At 45.0% G+C, this 16916-nt stretch overlaps 1 protein-coding gene across 1 annotated transcript in view; it reads right to left on the bottom strand.

The window, feature by feature from the left end:
* Positions 1 to 1713: 1713 nt before the first annotated feature.
* Positions 1714 to 16916, bottom strand: part of pou2f2a (POU class 2 homeobox 2a) — a 62467-nt gene continuing 47264 nt past the window's right edge. Inside the window, exons 2-16 of the mRNA XM_065948382.1 lie at positions 15575 to 15640; positions 15433 to 15461; positions 15073 to 15129; positions 13170 to 13391; positions 12366 to 12620; positions 12105 to 12219; positions 10924 to 11015; positions 9620 to 9889; positions 9368 to 9509; positions 8999 to 9147; positions 8686 to 8883; positions 8507 to 8555; positions 7754 to 7901; positions 6719 to 6792; positions 1714 to 3941 (exon numbers count right to left, since the gene is read on the bottom strand). Of these exons, the coding sequence (XP_065804454.1) occupies positions 3562 to 3941; positions 6719 to 6792; positions 7754 to 7901; positions 8507 to 8555; positions 8686 to 8883; positions 8999 to 9147; positions 9368 to 9509; positions 9620 to 9889; positions 10924 to 11015; positions 12105 to 12219; positions 12366 to 12620; positions 13170 to 13391; positions 15073 to 15129; positions 15433 to 15461; positions 15575 to 15640 (2246 nt within the window). The 3' untranslated portion in view covers positions 1714 to 3561. The remainder of the gene's footprint in view (positions 3942 to 6718; positions 6793 to 7753; positions 7902 to 8506; positions 8556 to 8685; positions 8884 to 8998; positions 9148 to 9367; positions 9510 to 9619; positions 9890 to 10923; positions 11016 to 12104; positions 12220 to 12365; positions 12621 to 13169; positions 13392 to 15072; positions 15130 to 15432; positions 15462 to 15574; positions 15641 to 16916) is intronic.

The following is a 16916-nucleotide window of genomic DNA, read 5'->3' on the forward strand; positions in this document are numbered from 1 at the left end:
TTTTGTCCAACAAAGAGCCCGTGAGAGATAAAAGGTTTAAAGCTTTTGGTTCATCATCTTCGGTCGTCGTCAAAGGATAATAGTCCCAGCCTTTTTTTTTTTTACATCAGCAACAAGTAAGAGCAATTGAACATAGATTATTTCCCCCTACAAAAACCTATAAGAACTAATGGATACATTCCCTCTAACAGTGGACGCTAACACACGTTAGCATCCCCCCCCCTGCCCTCCCACCCCCCATATCATCTTAATCATTGGTTGCCTTCAGTACCTGTGTGTGTGTGTGTGTGTGTGTGTGTGTGTGTGTGTGTGTGTGTGTGTGTGTGTGTGTGTGTGTGTGTCATTAAAGCTTTACTCTGGTTTCAACCTGGGCCTTTTCCTTTTTCCTTCCATCACAGCGATCAGCTGTCACCAAAAACAAAACTTCATTTTGGCTTTTTGAAGGAAATAGTCCTTAATAGGGAATCATTTATCAAAGTGTACTCTGGGTTTCGAGATGTTTCTTATATTTCAGGAGCAAAAGGGGGCGACCGTGGCTCTCTCAACTGGAAGGTCGAGGGTTCGATCCCCAGCTCCTGCAGCAACATGTCCGATGGGGCAAGACACTCAACCCCAAGTTGCTCACGCTGTTTCATCGACAGCGTATGAGTGTGTATGAATGGGATTAGTTACTTCTGATGGTCTCGAACAGTCAGAAGATTAGAAAAGCTCAAGTCCATTTACCATATACCAAAGTCTAAGAAGAAAAGCATGATGGGAAAAATGTGTGAAACAGGTCCAGGTTGAAAACGGCCAGAGTTTTACTGTTGGGTGTATTAAAAAAGCATCAAGTGGTTTTATTTTGTCCGACATGTTTAAGTGACAGAAAGAGCGAGTTTTACCTTCGACTGACGGTTTGGTTTTTATGTAAGAGAATCCTCTTTACTGAAACATCCTCACACACACACACACACACACACGCGCACACACACACACACACACACACACACACACACACACACACACACACTCATACATGCACACACACACAGTCAGCTGAATCACTCAGACATCTTGTGCATTGGTTTGGTTGTTCTATTTGGTATTGTTGTACTTCTAAAAAGTTTCGCTTTTGGTTTTCAGTTTTGGCTTTTTAACATTCTGGATGAAATAAGAAAAGTTGGTTTTTTTTTATCTTGGAAGCTACATTTTCACCGCAATTTCCAACCATGGACAAAAAAAAAAAAAAAAAAAACCCAGAGCACAACCGAAGAGACAAGAAGATATGAAACCCACCGCCCCTCTCCCTCCCTCCCCCCTCCCTCCTTCCCGCCGCATATTAAGTAGAAAGCAATGAGACAAATCCATACATCATTAACAGACACACTATGGAAAGCAAAAACAAAAATATATATATTCTCAAAGTCAGTTTGTTGAGGTTACTCCATATTTTATCCATCCAGGGAAAAAAAAAACAAAGTGAGAACAAAGCCGAGGTCGCTGGCAGAGGGCGGGAGGGAACGATTTCTGTCTGTCGATACAAGAACGGCAATCACAGCTAAAAGACGAACAGACAGACAGGGCCTTCCTCCCCCCTTTTTCTCCCCTCGTCCTCCCCCTCTTTGTTTGTATTTGGTTTAGTTACAGTTCAGTCACTCATACATAACTAGTAGCAGTAGTAGTAGCTTTTGGTTTTGGGTTACTTTTTGGTTTTTTGGTCCGCCGCTCCGAGCGCACCTCCTCCTCCTTCCGGCTCCTCTTCCTTCTTCTTCTCCTCTCCTTCTTCATGCTTTCCCCCTGCAGCTTTTTTTTTTTTTTTTTTTACACCTTTGGCTCCTGTCCGCTTCTCCTTCTTCTTCTCCTCTTTTCTTCTTTTGGCCCTTTGATGTGATCTTTGGAGACAAAGGAGAGGGGCAGATGGGATGGAGGGCAGGGGTTTGGGGGCAGTTAAGGGGAACGCCGGTGCTTCACCTCTTTCTTTTGTTCTTTTTTTTTTTTGGTTTGGACTCTTTCTTATGCTTGTAGTGTAGTTGTGTGTGTATGTGTGTGTGTTTTTTTTTTTTCCCTTTGACACTACTGAGGTTTTGTCTGGACACTCGTCTCCCGGGCGAAATCCAGAGACAGCGCTGCCAGAGGCGATGCTTTGGTATCCAAGAGTGACTGTCTGGTGGTCGATGAGCAGTCTGGAGGATGACATGATGAAGGTGTGGGTGTGTGTGTGTGTGTGGGGTAATAATAAATAAAAGAAGGCAAATATTGCTGAAAGAAACCCCAAGACGATTCCTATCTGCCTGTGGTGTTTATGCATCCTCTTTGTAGGCAGTATAGATACTGTAGAGAGTGTAAACTTTGGTTTGAGTGTAAAGACAACAATGAGAATATCATAATAAAGAGGTGATGATGATGATGGTGATGGAAATAAGAAGGTGAAGCAAATAATCCCCAAAAACTGACGTCAACGGCTTAAAAAAGGGAAAACTGAGCGTAATATTAATTCTGCCTTGGCTTAAATAGGATTTTCAACACATATGGTTGTTTTTTAGGTGCCAGACGGGTGGAGTTTAATACATATTAGTGTGTAATTATTGTCAGGAAGTATCGCTTCACAGAAAAGCTTGTAAAAGTTATTCTTGTCTGCAGTGAGTATGGGTTAGCATACGAGCTAACGCTAGAGGAATCGTAGGAGTAAACTCCACCCGTCTGCCACACCAGGCTGGGTAAAACAAACACCGCCTGTTGTTTTTAAGGTGGGGTCAAACTGTAAAGCTGTGAAGAGAGAGGTAGGTAGATATCTTGCGTCTGGGATCAGCTGTAAAGCATTTAACGTGTGTATTTGGTAAGAATCAGGATAAAGAGCGATGAGTATAAAATCATAGAAAAATAGATGTTCTGTGAATGAGAATAACAGGAACCCCGAGTGAGCGTGGAAAATGTTTGTCATGACGTAGGATGGAGCACTGAACTGATCCTGGACCGATCAGAATACAAAAGTCTTTTTGAACTAAAGCTTTTCTCTCCGTTTGTTGTTTTTTTATCTTTTTTTGGTTTTCAGTTTTTGGTATTTGGAGATTTTGGTTTTCCTCTTTGTAAGTGTGTGTTTCTTTTCTACCATCTTCCTCTTCATTTGGTTGCGACCACATGGCCTTCCATGCTTGTTAAACAAGTCTTTTCTCTTTGCCTCCCATTTCTCACACACAGTTTGGCTTCTCATCCCTGCCCTCAGTCTCAGTTTCTTCTTCTCTCCAGCCGATAAAAAGCACGGCGCTCGTTTCAGTGCCACCTCTCCAGCTGTAGATCGTTATTTGGTTTCAAATGTCCCCCCTCCATTCTGCAGTTCTCTCTATCCTCTCCATCCTCACTCTCTCTTCTCGTCCTTCCCTCATCCGTCTGTGTATATTTTTGGCTTCAGAAGACTTCAGCGGGGAGACGCAGAAAGAGAGAGATGAAATCAGAGATGGATCAGACAGAGAGATGGCTTTGGTTGAAAGGCGAGGTTGTAAATTTGGATTTTTAAAGCTCTGCTTCCTCCTCTTCCTCCTCCTCGTCCTCCTCTGATAGGATACTTTGGCTGTCAGTCAGCAATCACTCGGCCATCGCCCCTCCCAGGGGCGGTGGCGAGGCTTCGCTGAAGGAACAGAAAGAGGCGGGACTTGAACAAGGAGACGCGGACTCCTCGGGGCAGGAGGTCGGGCTCATGAGGTCGCTGGCACCGGACGGCGGAGTTTGGGAGAAGGAGGGCCTCAGGCCGCAAGCACCAATGCCGCCGCTGACCAGACTTAAGGTGGGCGTGGAGGCTGTCGCCATGGAACCGGTCACCATGGGGAGGAGGGTGGGGCGGTTGAGGAAAAGAGACTGGCAGAGGGAAGAAGAGACAACTGGACCCCCAGGTCCGCCCAGGAGCATGTGACCCGCTCCCCCATCCAGGCCGGAGATGGACAGCTGACCGCCGCTTGCTGCCAGAGCTGATGAGGAAGGAAGAGAGAAAGAGGAGAGGAAGAGGAATACGGAAAGGGTATCAAAGACAAGGATTGGAAGAAGAAGAGGAAGAGGAAGAAAGAGAAGGGAGAATCAGAGAAAGGACAAATGATGGAAGGAAGAGCCGGAAGAGCCAGTGAAGATACAAAAATGTAGAAAGTTCAGACGAGGATAAAAGCGAGAGATGGAGAGAGGGATGAATGAAGGCAGAGAACAGAAAGAAGAAACCGTTTGAAGGAAAGCAGAGAGAGAGACGGGAGGTGGAAACAGAGATGTGGAGGACAGAAAGAGAAGTCAGTGAACACATCAGTTTCTGCGCATTAAAAGTATTCAAAATGGGACGGTGGACATGTGGACGATGAGGGATGACTGCAGGGTGGATGGATATTCATCTGACCGTCTGTGATTATACTGAATCAGAAACAGACGATCGAAGAGTCAGAGTAACCCAAATAAGAACAAAAAGATTTTCAAGTAAGGTTTATTTTTTGGCTTTCATGCCTTTGTTTTAGAGACAGGACAGAGAATAGAGTCTGAAACTGGGGAGAGAGAGAGTGGGGAATGAGAAGCAGGTAACGAGCCACAGGTCAGATTTGAACCTGGGCCGCCCACTTGGCATGTGCCCCGCGCCTCCAGTCAGAATCATTCCTGTGCTACAAAGAAACTCCTTTTAAAAGGACTCACTAATTGTTGTCAGAGTTAACTCAGATACTAATCCTGCAAAGACAAACTTTTACTGGAATTTGAACCTGCATGGAGAGAAACTCCCCGAAGTATCTCTTGTTATCTGAGTGAACTGACTCTTTGAAATGAAAATGTGGAGGTGAAGGAGACTCGATCCTGTAACACAAGGAGGCTAATGACAGTGAGCCTGATGGAGTGTTTACTACACGTGTTCATGCACACAACAGCAGTAACTCTCTTCTATGTGACAATGACAGTGAGTCCAGTTGGATGATGTTTTTTTTCAATAATATCATTCTTTTGTTGCTCATTCCTTCAGCTTAGTATCTGTGGATGTCTGCACACAAAACCAAGTATCCTCAGACAATCAACATGACACTCAACAGTTATGATACGCTGTTGATAAAAAAACTCCAGCTATCGCTCTCAAGGGTTCAAATGTTTTTAAAAAGAATCTTTGTCGCCCTCGCTTCTCTCTCTACATCTTTTAGAAAGCTTTGCCGTGATGTATGAACCGTTTTTTATTCTTTCTCTTTGTATTTCCCACCCATTGTTACAAGAACTTCATGGAAGAGTTTTGTATTATGATCGCAATCTGAACCCTAACCCTAGTTAAATAAAAAAAGAGAGGATAAATACAGGACATAGAAATGTTGTGTTATTTGCTCAAGTGTTTACGTTTCAGAGTGACCTTCTGGAAGAGAAAGAAGAAGATAATATACCTAAGTTTAAAAACTCATGCCCTTAATCAGAGACAGGATGGTGGATAGAGTCAGAGACCGGAGAGATCCAGATTCAAACCCGGGCCGCCTGCTATCTCGAGGACTTTAGCCTCTGAACATGAGGCGTGCACTCTAACCACTTTTCCAGTTTAATTTTGTATTTTTTAGTTGACACTTTCTTTGTGTACCTTTCCTTATAAGTTGTACTTTTTAAAATGTATTTTTTGGGGCCATGTTTGCCTTTATTTGATAGGACAGCTGAGGAGAGACAGGAAATGTTTTGAGGAGAGAGAGAGAGGGGACGACGTGCAGCAACGGGCCGATGTCAGATTTGAACCCACGGCCTCTGTACATAGAGTGTGCAACATGACCGTTTGCTTAAATATATGTCTTTCAAACTGTACAATGAATTGCTTTGCAGCTCGTTTTGAAAAATATAATAACAGACTACAAACTTCCTGATGCTGAAAATAATCTTTGCTGCAGAAGTGCAGCAGCAAACATGTGGGATTAACTGTCCAGGCAGAACGCCACCCGCACACCTGCCCACTTCTGAACTCCAGTCGTCAACACTTTTATCCATTAGAGCACCACCAGTGTAAACATTCATCGCCTGTGTGCGGCCCCCCCGGAGGGATCCAACCCAGAACTCCTTTCACATGGACACTTCATCTCCACCTCGCTCTTTTTCACAGAGGCTCCTCTTTCTTCTCCCCGTCAGCCTCTAGCTCCATCAGAGCCAGCAGTGCCAGGCCTGCAGTTTCCCTAACAGACTGTGTCCTTCTCATCAACACATGGCCTGGAGGAGGCCGCCCTCTGAATGACGCAGAACAGAGCGGGAGAAAAAAGAGGGGCAAAGTCTGAATTGGCGCTATAAGGGAGACGCACCACGTGGCGGATTCAAAGCTGAGCTCCACTCACGGTATTTGTGCTGCTTAATTGATTCGGCTGCAGATCATCTCGTACAATAAAAGGAGAATTTTGAGTGAAACTAGTTATTTAGCCAACAGGGTCCCGATATTGAGGGGGGGGGATTGTGCCTGTTCAACTGTTTACTGTAAGCTGACTTAAGCTCCGCCATAAGGGGCCGTTGTCACTTTGTGATAATAGCAGACTATTGTATGAGACTCAAATTGAATCTCTCACCATACTGAGCGACTCAGAAAGTTTGAAGCTAAGAAGGAGCAAGAGGAGGAGGAGGAGGAGGAGGAGCGTGGCTTCAAGGAAATTCATTTTGGACAGAATGGATGAAGGGTGAAATGGGAAGTGGTCTTTAGAAATGAGACTCATGAGGACTCTCAGGGGCCAGAGGGGCCAGTCTGCATGCAACAACAACAACAACACACACACACACACACCTTGCATGGTAGCCAAGGGATTGCTGCCAATGAGGGCCGGGTTCATCCCTGTGCTTACTCCCATCATTGTGTTCCTGAAATGTGTGGATGAGCCGCACATTCACACACACAGACACACAGACACACAGACACACAGACACACAGACACACAGACACACACAAACGCAACGCGAACATTCACACATGTAGAGAAGCAGTTGACAGGTTAGGCATAGAAACATTATGTAGTGTAACTCAGGGAAGACGCAGGCCTGAAGTTTCCTTCTAATGTCTCTGAAGTTGTCGCAGATTCAAACTCAGAGGCTTACATTGAAAACACGTCTCCACGTGTGTGTGAACATGCAGAGTTCTTTGTCAGACTGATTACAAAGCTAAGGACCCGGGGGGCTGGACAATAAAGCCCACCGCTTGTGATAGGCTGCGTGCACAGGACCAAAGATGTTCTATTGAAAACTTTACTGTGGCAACCATGTGACAGTCATCCACAAGTGTTACCCCCTGTTTATTAGTTATTTACTTTTGAATTGTTAATAGAACGGATCTGCGGGCCAGTCTGATGTCACCCGCCGGTCAGAGTTCAATAGGCCTGCTGTCGTCTACATCCCTTGCATCCAGTAGCTGCAGACAGCCTGAGCTCTCTGGTGAGCCCTCTTGAGGTCTCCATCAGTAACATGCTTAGTGCATAGCCACGTATATGAACAATTACACTCATGACGCAGCCGGTTTTGTCCAAGAACAGAAGGTTAAAAAGCAAATATATCTCCGCAGAGAAATGAGGAAGCAACCAAATTTGACCATAATTATTATTATTTTAGGGTTATGGTTGTTTTACTCCTTTTAAATTCAGACATTCACAGTAGTTCCAATCTAGATTCGCTTACATAGACGACTACTGGCCTTGGCTCAGGTCTGGGCTGTGAGTGTGTGAGCACACTTCTAGTTTTCGATAACATTGTTTTGGAAAATGCTAAAAAAAAAGATTCCAACAGTCTCGGATGGAAGCTGTCATACATTAAGTTGTACATGAACACTCACCCTGTGTTGAGCCCGTGGGTGGCGAGGCTCTGAGGGGCGGGGCTGGCTGTGCTGTGAGGGGGCGGGGTCACAGCAGAAGAGGTGGAGCCCACTGCAGCCGAGCTGACGGGAGTCATGGGGCAGGAGGCTGAAGGAGAGGAGCTGGCAGCTGAGAGGAAGAGAAGCGAAAGGAGGACATTAATACAGGTTTGTTGTCACTGGACGGTGGTTTGTTACTGAATAAAGACTTTGGTGACACGGTTCTCCATCATGGGACACGATAGGGAGCTTTTTGAGTGTCTCATTTAATCCACTTCAAGCACAGACTGGGGAGAGAAGTTTGATAGGAGAGTATTAGCCTGGGCTCAACAGGACGATACATTTCCAGCTGTGTTTGTTACCTGTCAGGTCATCTGTCATATCTGTGAAGCCTGGGACGCCGCACACTGTGGCTGATCTCTATAAATCACGAGAACGAGGCGCGACTCACGGGGGTAAACAACTCGAGATGGTACCAGTGCTTCCATGTTGTCGTCAACAAAACATCATTGTTTTCTATTTCTCTCTCTCACAGAAATCCTTTTTTTTTTTTTTTTTTTAAAGTGATTCTTCAGTGTTTCATCAAACCAGTCGACAAAACTCAAGTATCAACTTCTCCCAAATAATGTCAGGACCGGTTCAATCTTCCTGTGGCCGACCTCGGGGGTTGAGAGGCGCTGCTCTAACCTTTAATTATTTATTGACAAGCAGGCACAAACATTAATTACAGCTCACCTGTTGTGCTGAGGCTGGTGGGGACCTGGGACAGACCCTGACTCGATATCTGGAGGGGGGGGGGGGGGGAGAGATAAATCAGATCAGGAAATACAGCCATCCTTCCATGAAGCAAACATCAGCCCCACTTCTGGTGTAACACACAAAAGAAGTACTGAAAGGTTAGTGTTGGAGCGTACCATGTGTGGGCTGTAGCAGGAGGCTTTGTGCGTCACAATGGGCGAGGTCTGGCTGGGCAGGGGAGGGGTGGTGCTGCTGGAGGGGTTGATGCGCTTCTCTTTCTGCCGGCGGTTGCAGAACCAAACGCGGATCACCTCCTTCTCCATGTTGAGCTGCTCGGCCATGAGCAGGATCTCCTCCGAGGTAGGCTTCTGGTTCTGAGCAGGACAATGACGGTACGATGAGTATGATTGACACTAAAGAAGGATTTCTGACGAGAAAACGAGAGACGGTTTTTCGTTTTGCAGACACACAGATACACATTTCTCCCACCATGTTGAAGTTGCGCTCTAAGGCCACTCGCACGTTGGTCTCGATGCTGGTGCGTTTCTTCCTGCGTCGGCCGGGTAGACCCTCCATGCCCAACAAGGGGGAGGAGAGAGAGGACGGGCTGGGCAGCATGCTGTCGACCGCCATGGTTTCTGTCAGAGTGTTATAGAGCGAGAGAGAGAGAGAGAGAGAGAGAGAGAGAGAGAGAGACATGAAGAAGTGTTAAGATAACAGACAGAACAGCTGTGAAGGCAGTGGTTTGATTGTGTTGAAAGAACGCTACAGTGCTTTGTACTTTTCCTCTCGTAAAAAATAGAAAACATTATAAAATCTACATGATTGCAAAGATGAAATCGTATGTTATGTGTTTACCTGCGTCACCCAGCCACTTCTCGAGCAGAGGTTTCAGCTTGCACATGTTCTTAAAGCTCAGGTTGAGGGCCTCAAATCGAGAGATGGTGGTCTGGCTGAAGTCATTGCCATACAGTTTGCCCATCGCCACGCCAACGTCTCCCTGACAGAGACAAAAAACCAACGTGAGAAACTGACCTGAGACATCTGCCTGTTCAGGAACACACTCCCTCTCGTCCACCTTTCTGGTCCTTGTCGTTTCTTGTGTCTTACCTGGGTGAATCCCAGCTTAATGCGTCGTTGTTTGAAGGTGCGGGCAAACTGCTCCAGCTCCTCCAGGTCGCTGGGCTCCTCCCCCATGTGAGCCCCGTGACCCCCATGACCTCCAGGAGTCAAACCGGACGCCAGCGAGGAGGCCATGGAGCTGCTGGAGGCTGAAGTAGCTCCCACAGACGTCACAACGCCAACACTGCTGCTGCCGCCTGAGGCGAGAGAGCCGGCGCTGCTGCTGCTTCCACAGACCCCATCACTGCTCTTCTCCCTCTGACATGTCAGGAAAACAGAGGAATTAACAGTCCAAACATGAATATTTGCTTCTTTCAGTTTGATCCAAACAACATTTGAAGAATCCAGTTTGAGGCCCAAGTAACTTAATGGCATCCGAACTGTGCTGCACAATGCTCCTCTGATAAATTATACAGTTTCAAGGTTATGAAAAGCGTTTCAGAAGAAAATAAGGGTGAATTTAAATAAACTGTTCAGTGAATACATATGAGGTCGTCATCTGGGAATAATGCAAAAAACCACACAAGATCTTTGACCCACGGAGTCCTGACGAATAATTCAGAAAACGTGCATGAGAAATAAGCTGTGATTTCAATATTTGGGTACAGGGGTTTAACCTTTGCAGCCACAGGGTCAGCTGACACACAGGTAAGCCTGAGCGGGAATTTGACCCCCCCTGATGTTCGGGAATATCCACTAATTGAGCCGACATCATGCATGACATCATCTGCTTCACGCCTCATTTACATTCACCGTCTCTGTGCATAAAATATACCAACTCTGCCACTGGGTTCAACACGACTTCATCACAGCTTAATGAAAAATCTATAACGGCCCCGGGATGTGTGAGGATGCATACAGGCGTTATGTTATAGAAGGGAAAGGCTAAGGATACGAGGTGAGATGTTTGACTTGTGTATGAGTATATAGTCATGATTTAAGATTCACATTCTGAAACTGCGTCGATTATGCAGAGAACCTGCTGTGGGATACTTTTTGTTTTTAAGCAGATTTTCAAAACAAACAGGCAGCTCGATGCAGCAGAGATCATGTCATCTTGTGCACTCGTTTGCTGCATGTCTCTTCTAAAGCAAAACACGACTCAAAAAGACAATCAAGCATGCTCGCATTCTGCTGTTCATTGAGGGTAAATTTCAGTCTGAGAGACTTCCACAATGCAGAGATTCAGCATCTACTTGATTTGCATGGATACAAAAAAACCCACTCGTCTTTAAGTTTAGACTCCGTACTTTTCAATGGTGGCTCTTTTTCGACACAAACAGATGTTCTACCTGTGCTTGGAGGCCCAGACGAGGAGGGGTTGTCAGTAGCGCCCCTGGGCTTTGCTGAGGTAGCTGGATCAGATTTGGTGTCGAGAGCAAACCTGTGACAGGAAGGAGAACCAAGGTTACAACATTTTCTCAACTTGAACTCTATTTGATACCATGTTTTAGCAAACACACAATCTCCATTATTTTAATGGTCTATAGTGTCGAAATGTAACGAAGCCTTGAAATAACTACAGATCTTCAGTCGTATTCTTAAAGCTGAAGCGAGCAAAAGAGAGAGAGAGAGAGAGAGCGCGCTGTCTGAATGGCACAAACATTTTAGCAACATTTTATGAGGTATTTGTGCAATTAAGAAGACAATGTGCAGGAGTTCACTTGGAATTTTTGTAATTAAAAAACAATAAATGAGTCAATACCAGGTGACTAGAACTTATATTGCAGTTGCCGTGGTAACAAACGAGGCATCGATATTGTTTGATTCAGTTTACGTGTCAGGGACCATACGTTTAAGTGCAAGCGATGCAATGAACGTAGGATCTCCTCTAGCCGGGACTTATGTGCAGTCTGTCTCTGGTTAGGCTTTTGGACAAATGACACACCTGATACAACAACACCGTGAAGAAGATAAAGACTGACGACTGCAGCAGACATACTGTAGATTAACAGCGACATAGATGCATAAAAACAAACAGCGCAGCAGACACAGAGAGGTCGATTGATGACCACCAAGAAGTCAAACATGCTTAAGACATTCAAGACATGTGACTTGAGTCATGAGTTCACAGATTTGCCTTGTTATTAAAAGCTTCGGAGTCAGATCATGTTTTTATTTCTGATGCAATACAAAGAGTAAGGTCTTTTAACTGCTCTTTTGTAAAGCGTCTCGAGGCAACACTTGCTGAGAGGAACCAATGATTAACGAGAACAGCTCACCAAAGAAAATTAAAGACAGGACATTTCAAAGAGAGAGAAGCTGTTACACCTTTTCTCGATACAATTAAAAAACCAGCAAAGAAATCAAAGAAGAGAAAAAGCAGGAAGACAAATTGAAGAAATACTGATGTATGCACTCTTAAATGATGCATGCTTTTAACTAAAAACCACAAATGAAAGTGTATTTTTTTCTTGTTGATTTGATCTGTTTGTTTCTTCAGACCACTGTGTGTCCAGAGTCCAGTCCTTACCCTGCTGCGTCTGCTGTGCCTGTGCTGGCTGAGACAGGAGGAACTGGGCCGGAGACTGGAGAGGATGACCCGGCATCAGGACCAGCTGCTGGAGCTGCAACAACTGTTGGATGTCCTGCAAACCAACACATTGGTTATGTCTCAGTACACAGCATCAATTAATCAAGCTTAAAGGTTATGGTTCTGCAGAGTGACCGCCAAAATAAAAGTCAATTAATTAATTATTGAAGTGGGAAAAAATAAAGAGTTTGCTATGAATACCTGTGCAGTGAGCTGGATTGGCTGCGACAGGGTCAGCTGCGGTGCTTGTACTGTTTGCTCCTGTTTGGCTTGCTGCTGCTGGGATTGTGATTGGATCTGCTGCTGCTGTTGCTGCTGGTTGGCTTGTTGCTGCGCTGCTGCATGGGCGGCGTGAGCAGCATGGGCAGCGTTTGACTGCTGAACTGCGGCCGCCAGGAGCTGAGCCTGAGCCTGCTGGAGGAGGAGCTGCTGCTGAGCCGGGAGGAGAGCGGCAAGCTGGAGGGGGAGAGCAGGCGGAGGAAGAAGGATAGGGTGATGGGAGGATGTAGAAACGAAGGAGGAGGTGGGAGAGTGGATGTAAGGACAGGTGAAGGTGAGGAGCGACAGAAGAGAGGATGACGGAATGATCAAGTAAAGGAATAAAAATGTGGAGGGAAGGCAAGACACAAAGACAGTGAGGAAAAAAAACATTCCAGGAACAGAGTTGCAGGTGAACCTGTTAGCGGACAGTTAAAGCATGCCAGAGCAAGTCAAGCAAATGGTTTGTGCTTCATTATTTTCATCATCTTTTAAATCCCAGAAAATTAAAAAAGCACCAAAGACAAAGAGAAATCTGGACTGATTTCATTTAGTCCTTTCACTAGAGATCGATTGAAGTGGTTTAAGCCGTTCTCAGTTCTCAGCTGTTGCCATGTTTCCAAAACAGTTTTATACAAAGTCTAGAAAAGAATCAACACATGCAAAATAAATGAAAGTGAAGTGAGCTGCTTTAAAGCATTTGCAAATCAGTTATTGGGTGGGCTGTGTTTGTGTCCGTTGTCTCACCCCTGCTAGCTGACTGCCGGCCAGCATCATCTGTGTGTGGTGGTGTTGTTGCTGCTGCTGCTGCTGTTGTTGTTGTTGCTGCTGTTGTTGTTGTTGTTGTTGTTGCTGTTGTAGTTGCTGTTGTTGTTGCTGTAGTTGCTGTTGTTGTTGTTGTTGTTGTTGTTGTTGGGAGGGAGGAGCAGCAGCGCTGTGGGTCATCTCAGAGATCTCTTCATTCTTTACCTAAAGGAGATCACAGGGCACATTTCAGGTTAGTTTTTTTTGCCGTTATTTGACAGGACAGCTGAAGAGAGACAGGAAGTGTTGGGAGGAGAGAGAGGGGGGGTGACATGCAGCGAAGGCAGAGGTCGGATTCAAACCCCCGACCGCTGTGATGAGGACTACAGCCTCTGTACATGGAGCACAGGACATCACCATGAGGCTATTCGGTGCCACAAGTTTCTTCATTTTAAAACCACATAAATCAAAGGAAGTGTTTTAATAAGTGCCACGCTGCATCAAATTCAAACAGTAATGAACACACAGGTTTAAATCTTAGAGCTGGTAACAGACATTTTATGATTTACACTTACAATCTGACTTTTCAAGTTGTTGTTTTAGTGCTCAAACCAGAGTAAAGGTTTTGTTAAGTATACTCAAAGTTATCAAAATGTTCAATAATTAGATGCTTTTTTTACACCACGTGTTTACAGAGTGACAGAATCCTCATCAGAACTCCTTTCCCTGACTTGGACTTGAACCCGAGCCTCCTCTCACTGCTGATTCACAGGTTGACGTGTGTGCCGGTCATCCGTCCAGAAGGATGAGTCAATCGTCCTCGTTTTCAGGGTGTCAGAAATATTCCACGGCTGCTGACCTCTGACCCCCAGCTGTCGTTACCTGCTCACAGCGCTGTCATTACCCATCAATCACCGCTACTCTGTGCAGCGCCTTTACTGTGTGTCTATCACTCAATATGTCCTCGTACACATCCTTTCTCTTTCTGCCTTTTCCTCTCAGAGCTCTCTGATCTCCAGCGGGGGAAGGAGGGAAGGAGGGGAGGGGACAAGAGGTACGTTTTGCATATTCAGAGCTGCTGACAGGAGTGTCACCTCAGGCTTTTTCAGAAGATTTATTCACAGCAAAGCACTCATACATACTCACATATAATCACATATCTACATGCGGGGATTTACACTGTATATAAATATGGACGATGCATTTTCATCTACTTCTGTTGTGCAGAGTTGAAGCCAAAACACAACTTAAGGTGGAAGGACTGTTGTGTTAGTGATTGTTAAGTTTCTTCTCGTTGTTCCTTCTTTATCTGGGAAAGAACGCTGCACGAGCTTCATTTGTCAACTGAGCTGTCAATCATGATGTCACATCCGCTCCTTTTGGCACCAAATAACTAACTGAAATAAACTTCTTCACAAGAGCTAACACTTCGACATAACTCAGCATGAGAATTACAAACTTTGACAACCATGTTTGAGTTAAATTTATTTGACTTCTATTTTGATTTTCAAGTTTGCCCTATCTGTTAGCATGGAGGAGGCGGAGCTTATAACCAAAAAATAGCAGCCAGTGGGGGGGGGGGGGGGGGGGGGGGGGGACTCTAAATCTTTTGGCTTCACTTTTTGAAGCTGTTGTGTTGTCCATTCTTTATACAGTCTATAACACAAACCTACAAAACATTTTTAGGCATCATTACTGTCATTTTTATGTAAGCATACATTTCCCCTAAAAATTAAATATATTGACTGATTTCAAAAAATAGTTGCCATCGTTATTAGCTTATATGCACACACACACACACACACACACACACACACACACACACACACACACACACACACACACACACACACACACACACACACACACATATGCACACCCTCTAACTGCTTCTGAACTGGCTCACCTTGCTTCCAGCCAGTGTGGGAGACATGCTGTAGGGGCTGGTTTTCATCAGCTGGACCTGAGGCAAAAACACACCAGCAAGAAGATATGATCACTATCATTTAACGACAGCAACAAAATCAACCGGTGACAGATCAGGTAGAAACTGGCTTTGTGTAATCTGAGTCACCGAGTTCTCAGTGAACCAGCTTCATGTAAAAGGCCGTCAAAACCAATCAAAGGGTAATGATCAGCTAGACGTAGATTTTAAGAAACAGTGCACCAGTTTATTTATAATGACTCTTTAATGAATGTAAGTAAAGTAAATACAGTAAAATGTTTAATATCTCAGGAACCAGTGATGATGAAAGATAAAACTCACCTTGTGATCAGGGCTGTTTCTGTCTGAGTCTGAAACACAGAGGGTCACGGTTATTATACTGTGTGTTTGTGTGTGTGTGTGTGTGTGTGTGTGTGTGTGTGTGTGTGTGTGTGTGTGTGTGTGTGAGTGTGTGTGTCTGTACCTGAGCTGTCCCCTGGATAGTCAGCCCCAGGCTTCTCCTCCTCTGCTGCTTTAGACATCCTGATATCTGCAAGAAACACACACAGACACACACACACACACATCAGAGGCTTGCATGGAAACACACAAATACAAATTCACAAATTTACAAACTTTCAAGGAACTCCAGAAACACGACTCTTCACACACGTTTCTGTGATTACACTTGACATTGCATTCATTGCGTCTCTCCGGCTCGGCTGCTTGTTTCCTTTCAACACTCAGACGGACACACAGGATGCAAACAATCGCTGCTAAATGAAGCCGCATCAACGCTGTGCAAAGGACGCTGAAGCTTAAACAAAAGGGACACATTTTGCACATGAAAAAAAAAAAGAGTTGTTAAAGTTCATCCTGAGTAACTTTGAAAATACAAAGAGGAAATAGAAAATGTTAACCCCTGTGACTTCAGTGGAGCTGAACGCTTGGTTGTATGAAAGTGTCTTGATTAGAATAAAAGCTAAACGTTCCTGTTAGTGCATCTAAAGCTCCGGTTTCTTCAGGTTTTTTTTTCATATTCTGCAGTGATATTTTATGACTTTTAACAATGACTCCTGCTTATAATTTTCATCCTGTTTTCATTAAGTACGACCCGCAGAAGAAAAACCCTGAGAAGCCAAAAGTTTAACAACAACAAAACTGATGACTCCGTGTTCTCATTTAGCTCTTTGGATGTAAACTTTATCGACTCCCGAGCGCGGGACTGGAATTACGAATCAGCTTTTCACCGCAGATATCTGGACTCCCCTCCGCTGTTCGTGGCGACCTCTGGGACTGCAGGAGTAATTGGTCCGAGAGGAGCGAGCCAGAGGAAGTGCTTACCCGAGCACCAGACATTACTCAGCAGCACAGCCGGCGCCATGTTGGATTAAAACGGTACAACACCACGACTACAGCAGCACTGCGCTCTCAACGCCTCGGCCTGTCTTTGTCCACAGAAACACAGACGTCTTGGTATAACTGAGCCCAACATGTGAGCTCTTTGAGGTTTAGTAAGAATGATTTGTATGCAGGAGGTTCACGTGCCCGACAGAAGATAATAATCCACGGCCAGCACGCTCTAAAAACACCACTCCTCTTTGTTGCTATCAGTATAACTTTATCCCCCATTGAGTGTGCGTTCAGACATTCATGATGAAGCACACATATGATGAGCAAAATCTACAGCAAGAAAGAAGGAATACTTTGAGGCAAGAGAAGAGACGAGCTTATAGGAAATATAAAAAATAAGCCTGGTGTGTGGGCGTTCGGTGCACTCAAGGTGTCGTGAGACGGGATACAAATCCGATGAAGAAAAAGAAAAG

Source organism: Labrus bergylta, chromosome 19 (genome assembly GCF_963930695.1).
Source record: "Labrus bergylta chromosome 19, fLabBer1.1, whole genome shotgun sequence".
In the NCBI taxonomy this organism is placed as follows: Eukaryota; Metazoa; Chordata; class Actinopteri; order Labriformes; family Labridae; genus Labrus; species Labrus bergylta.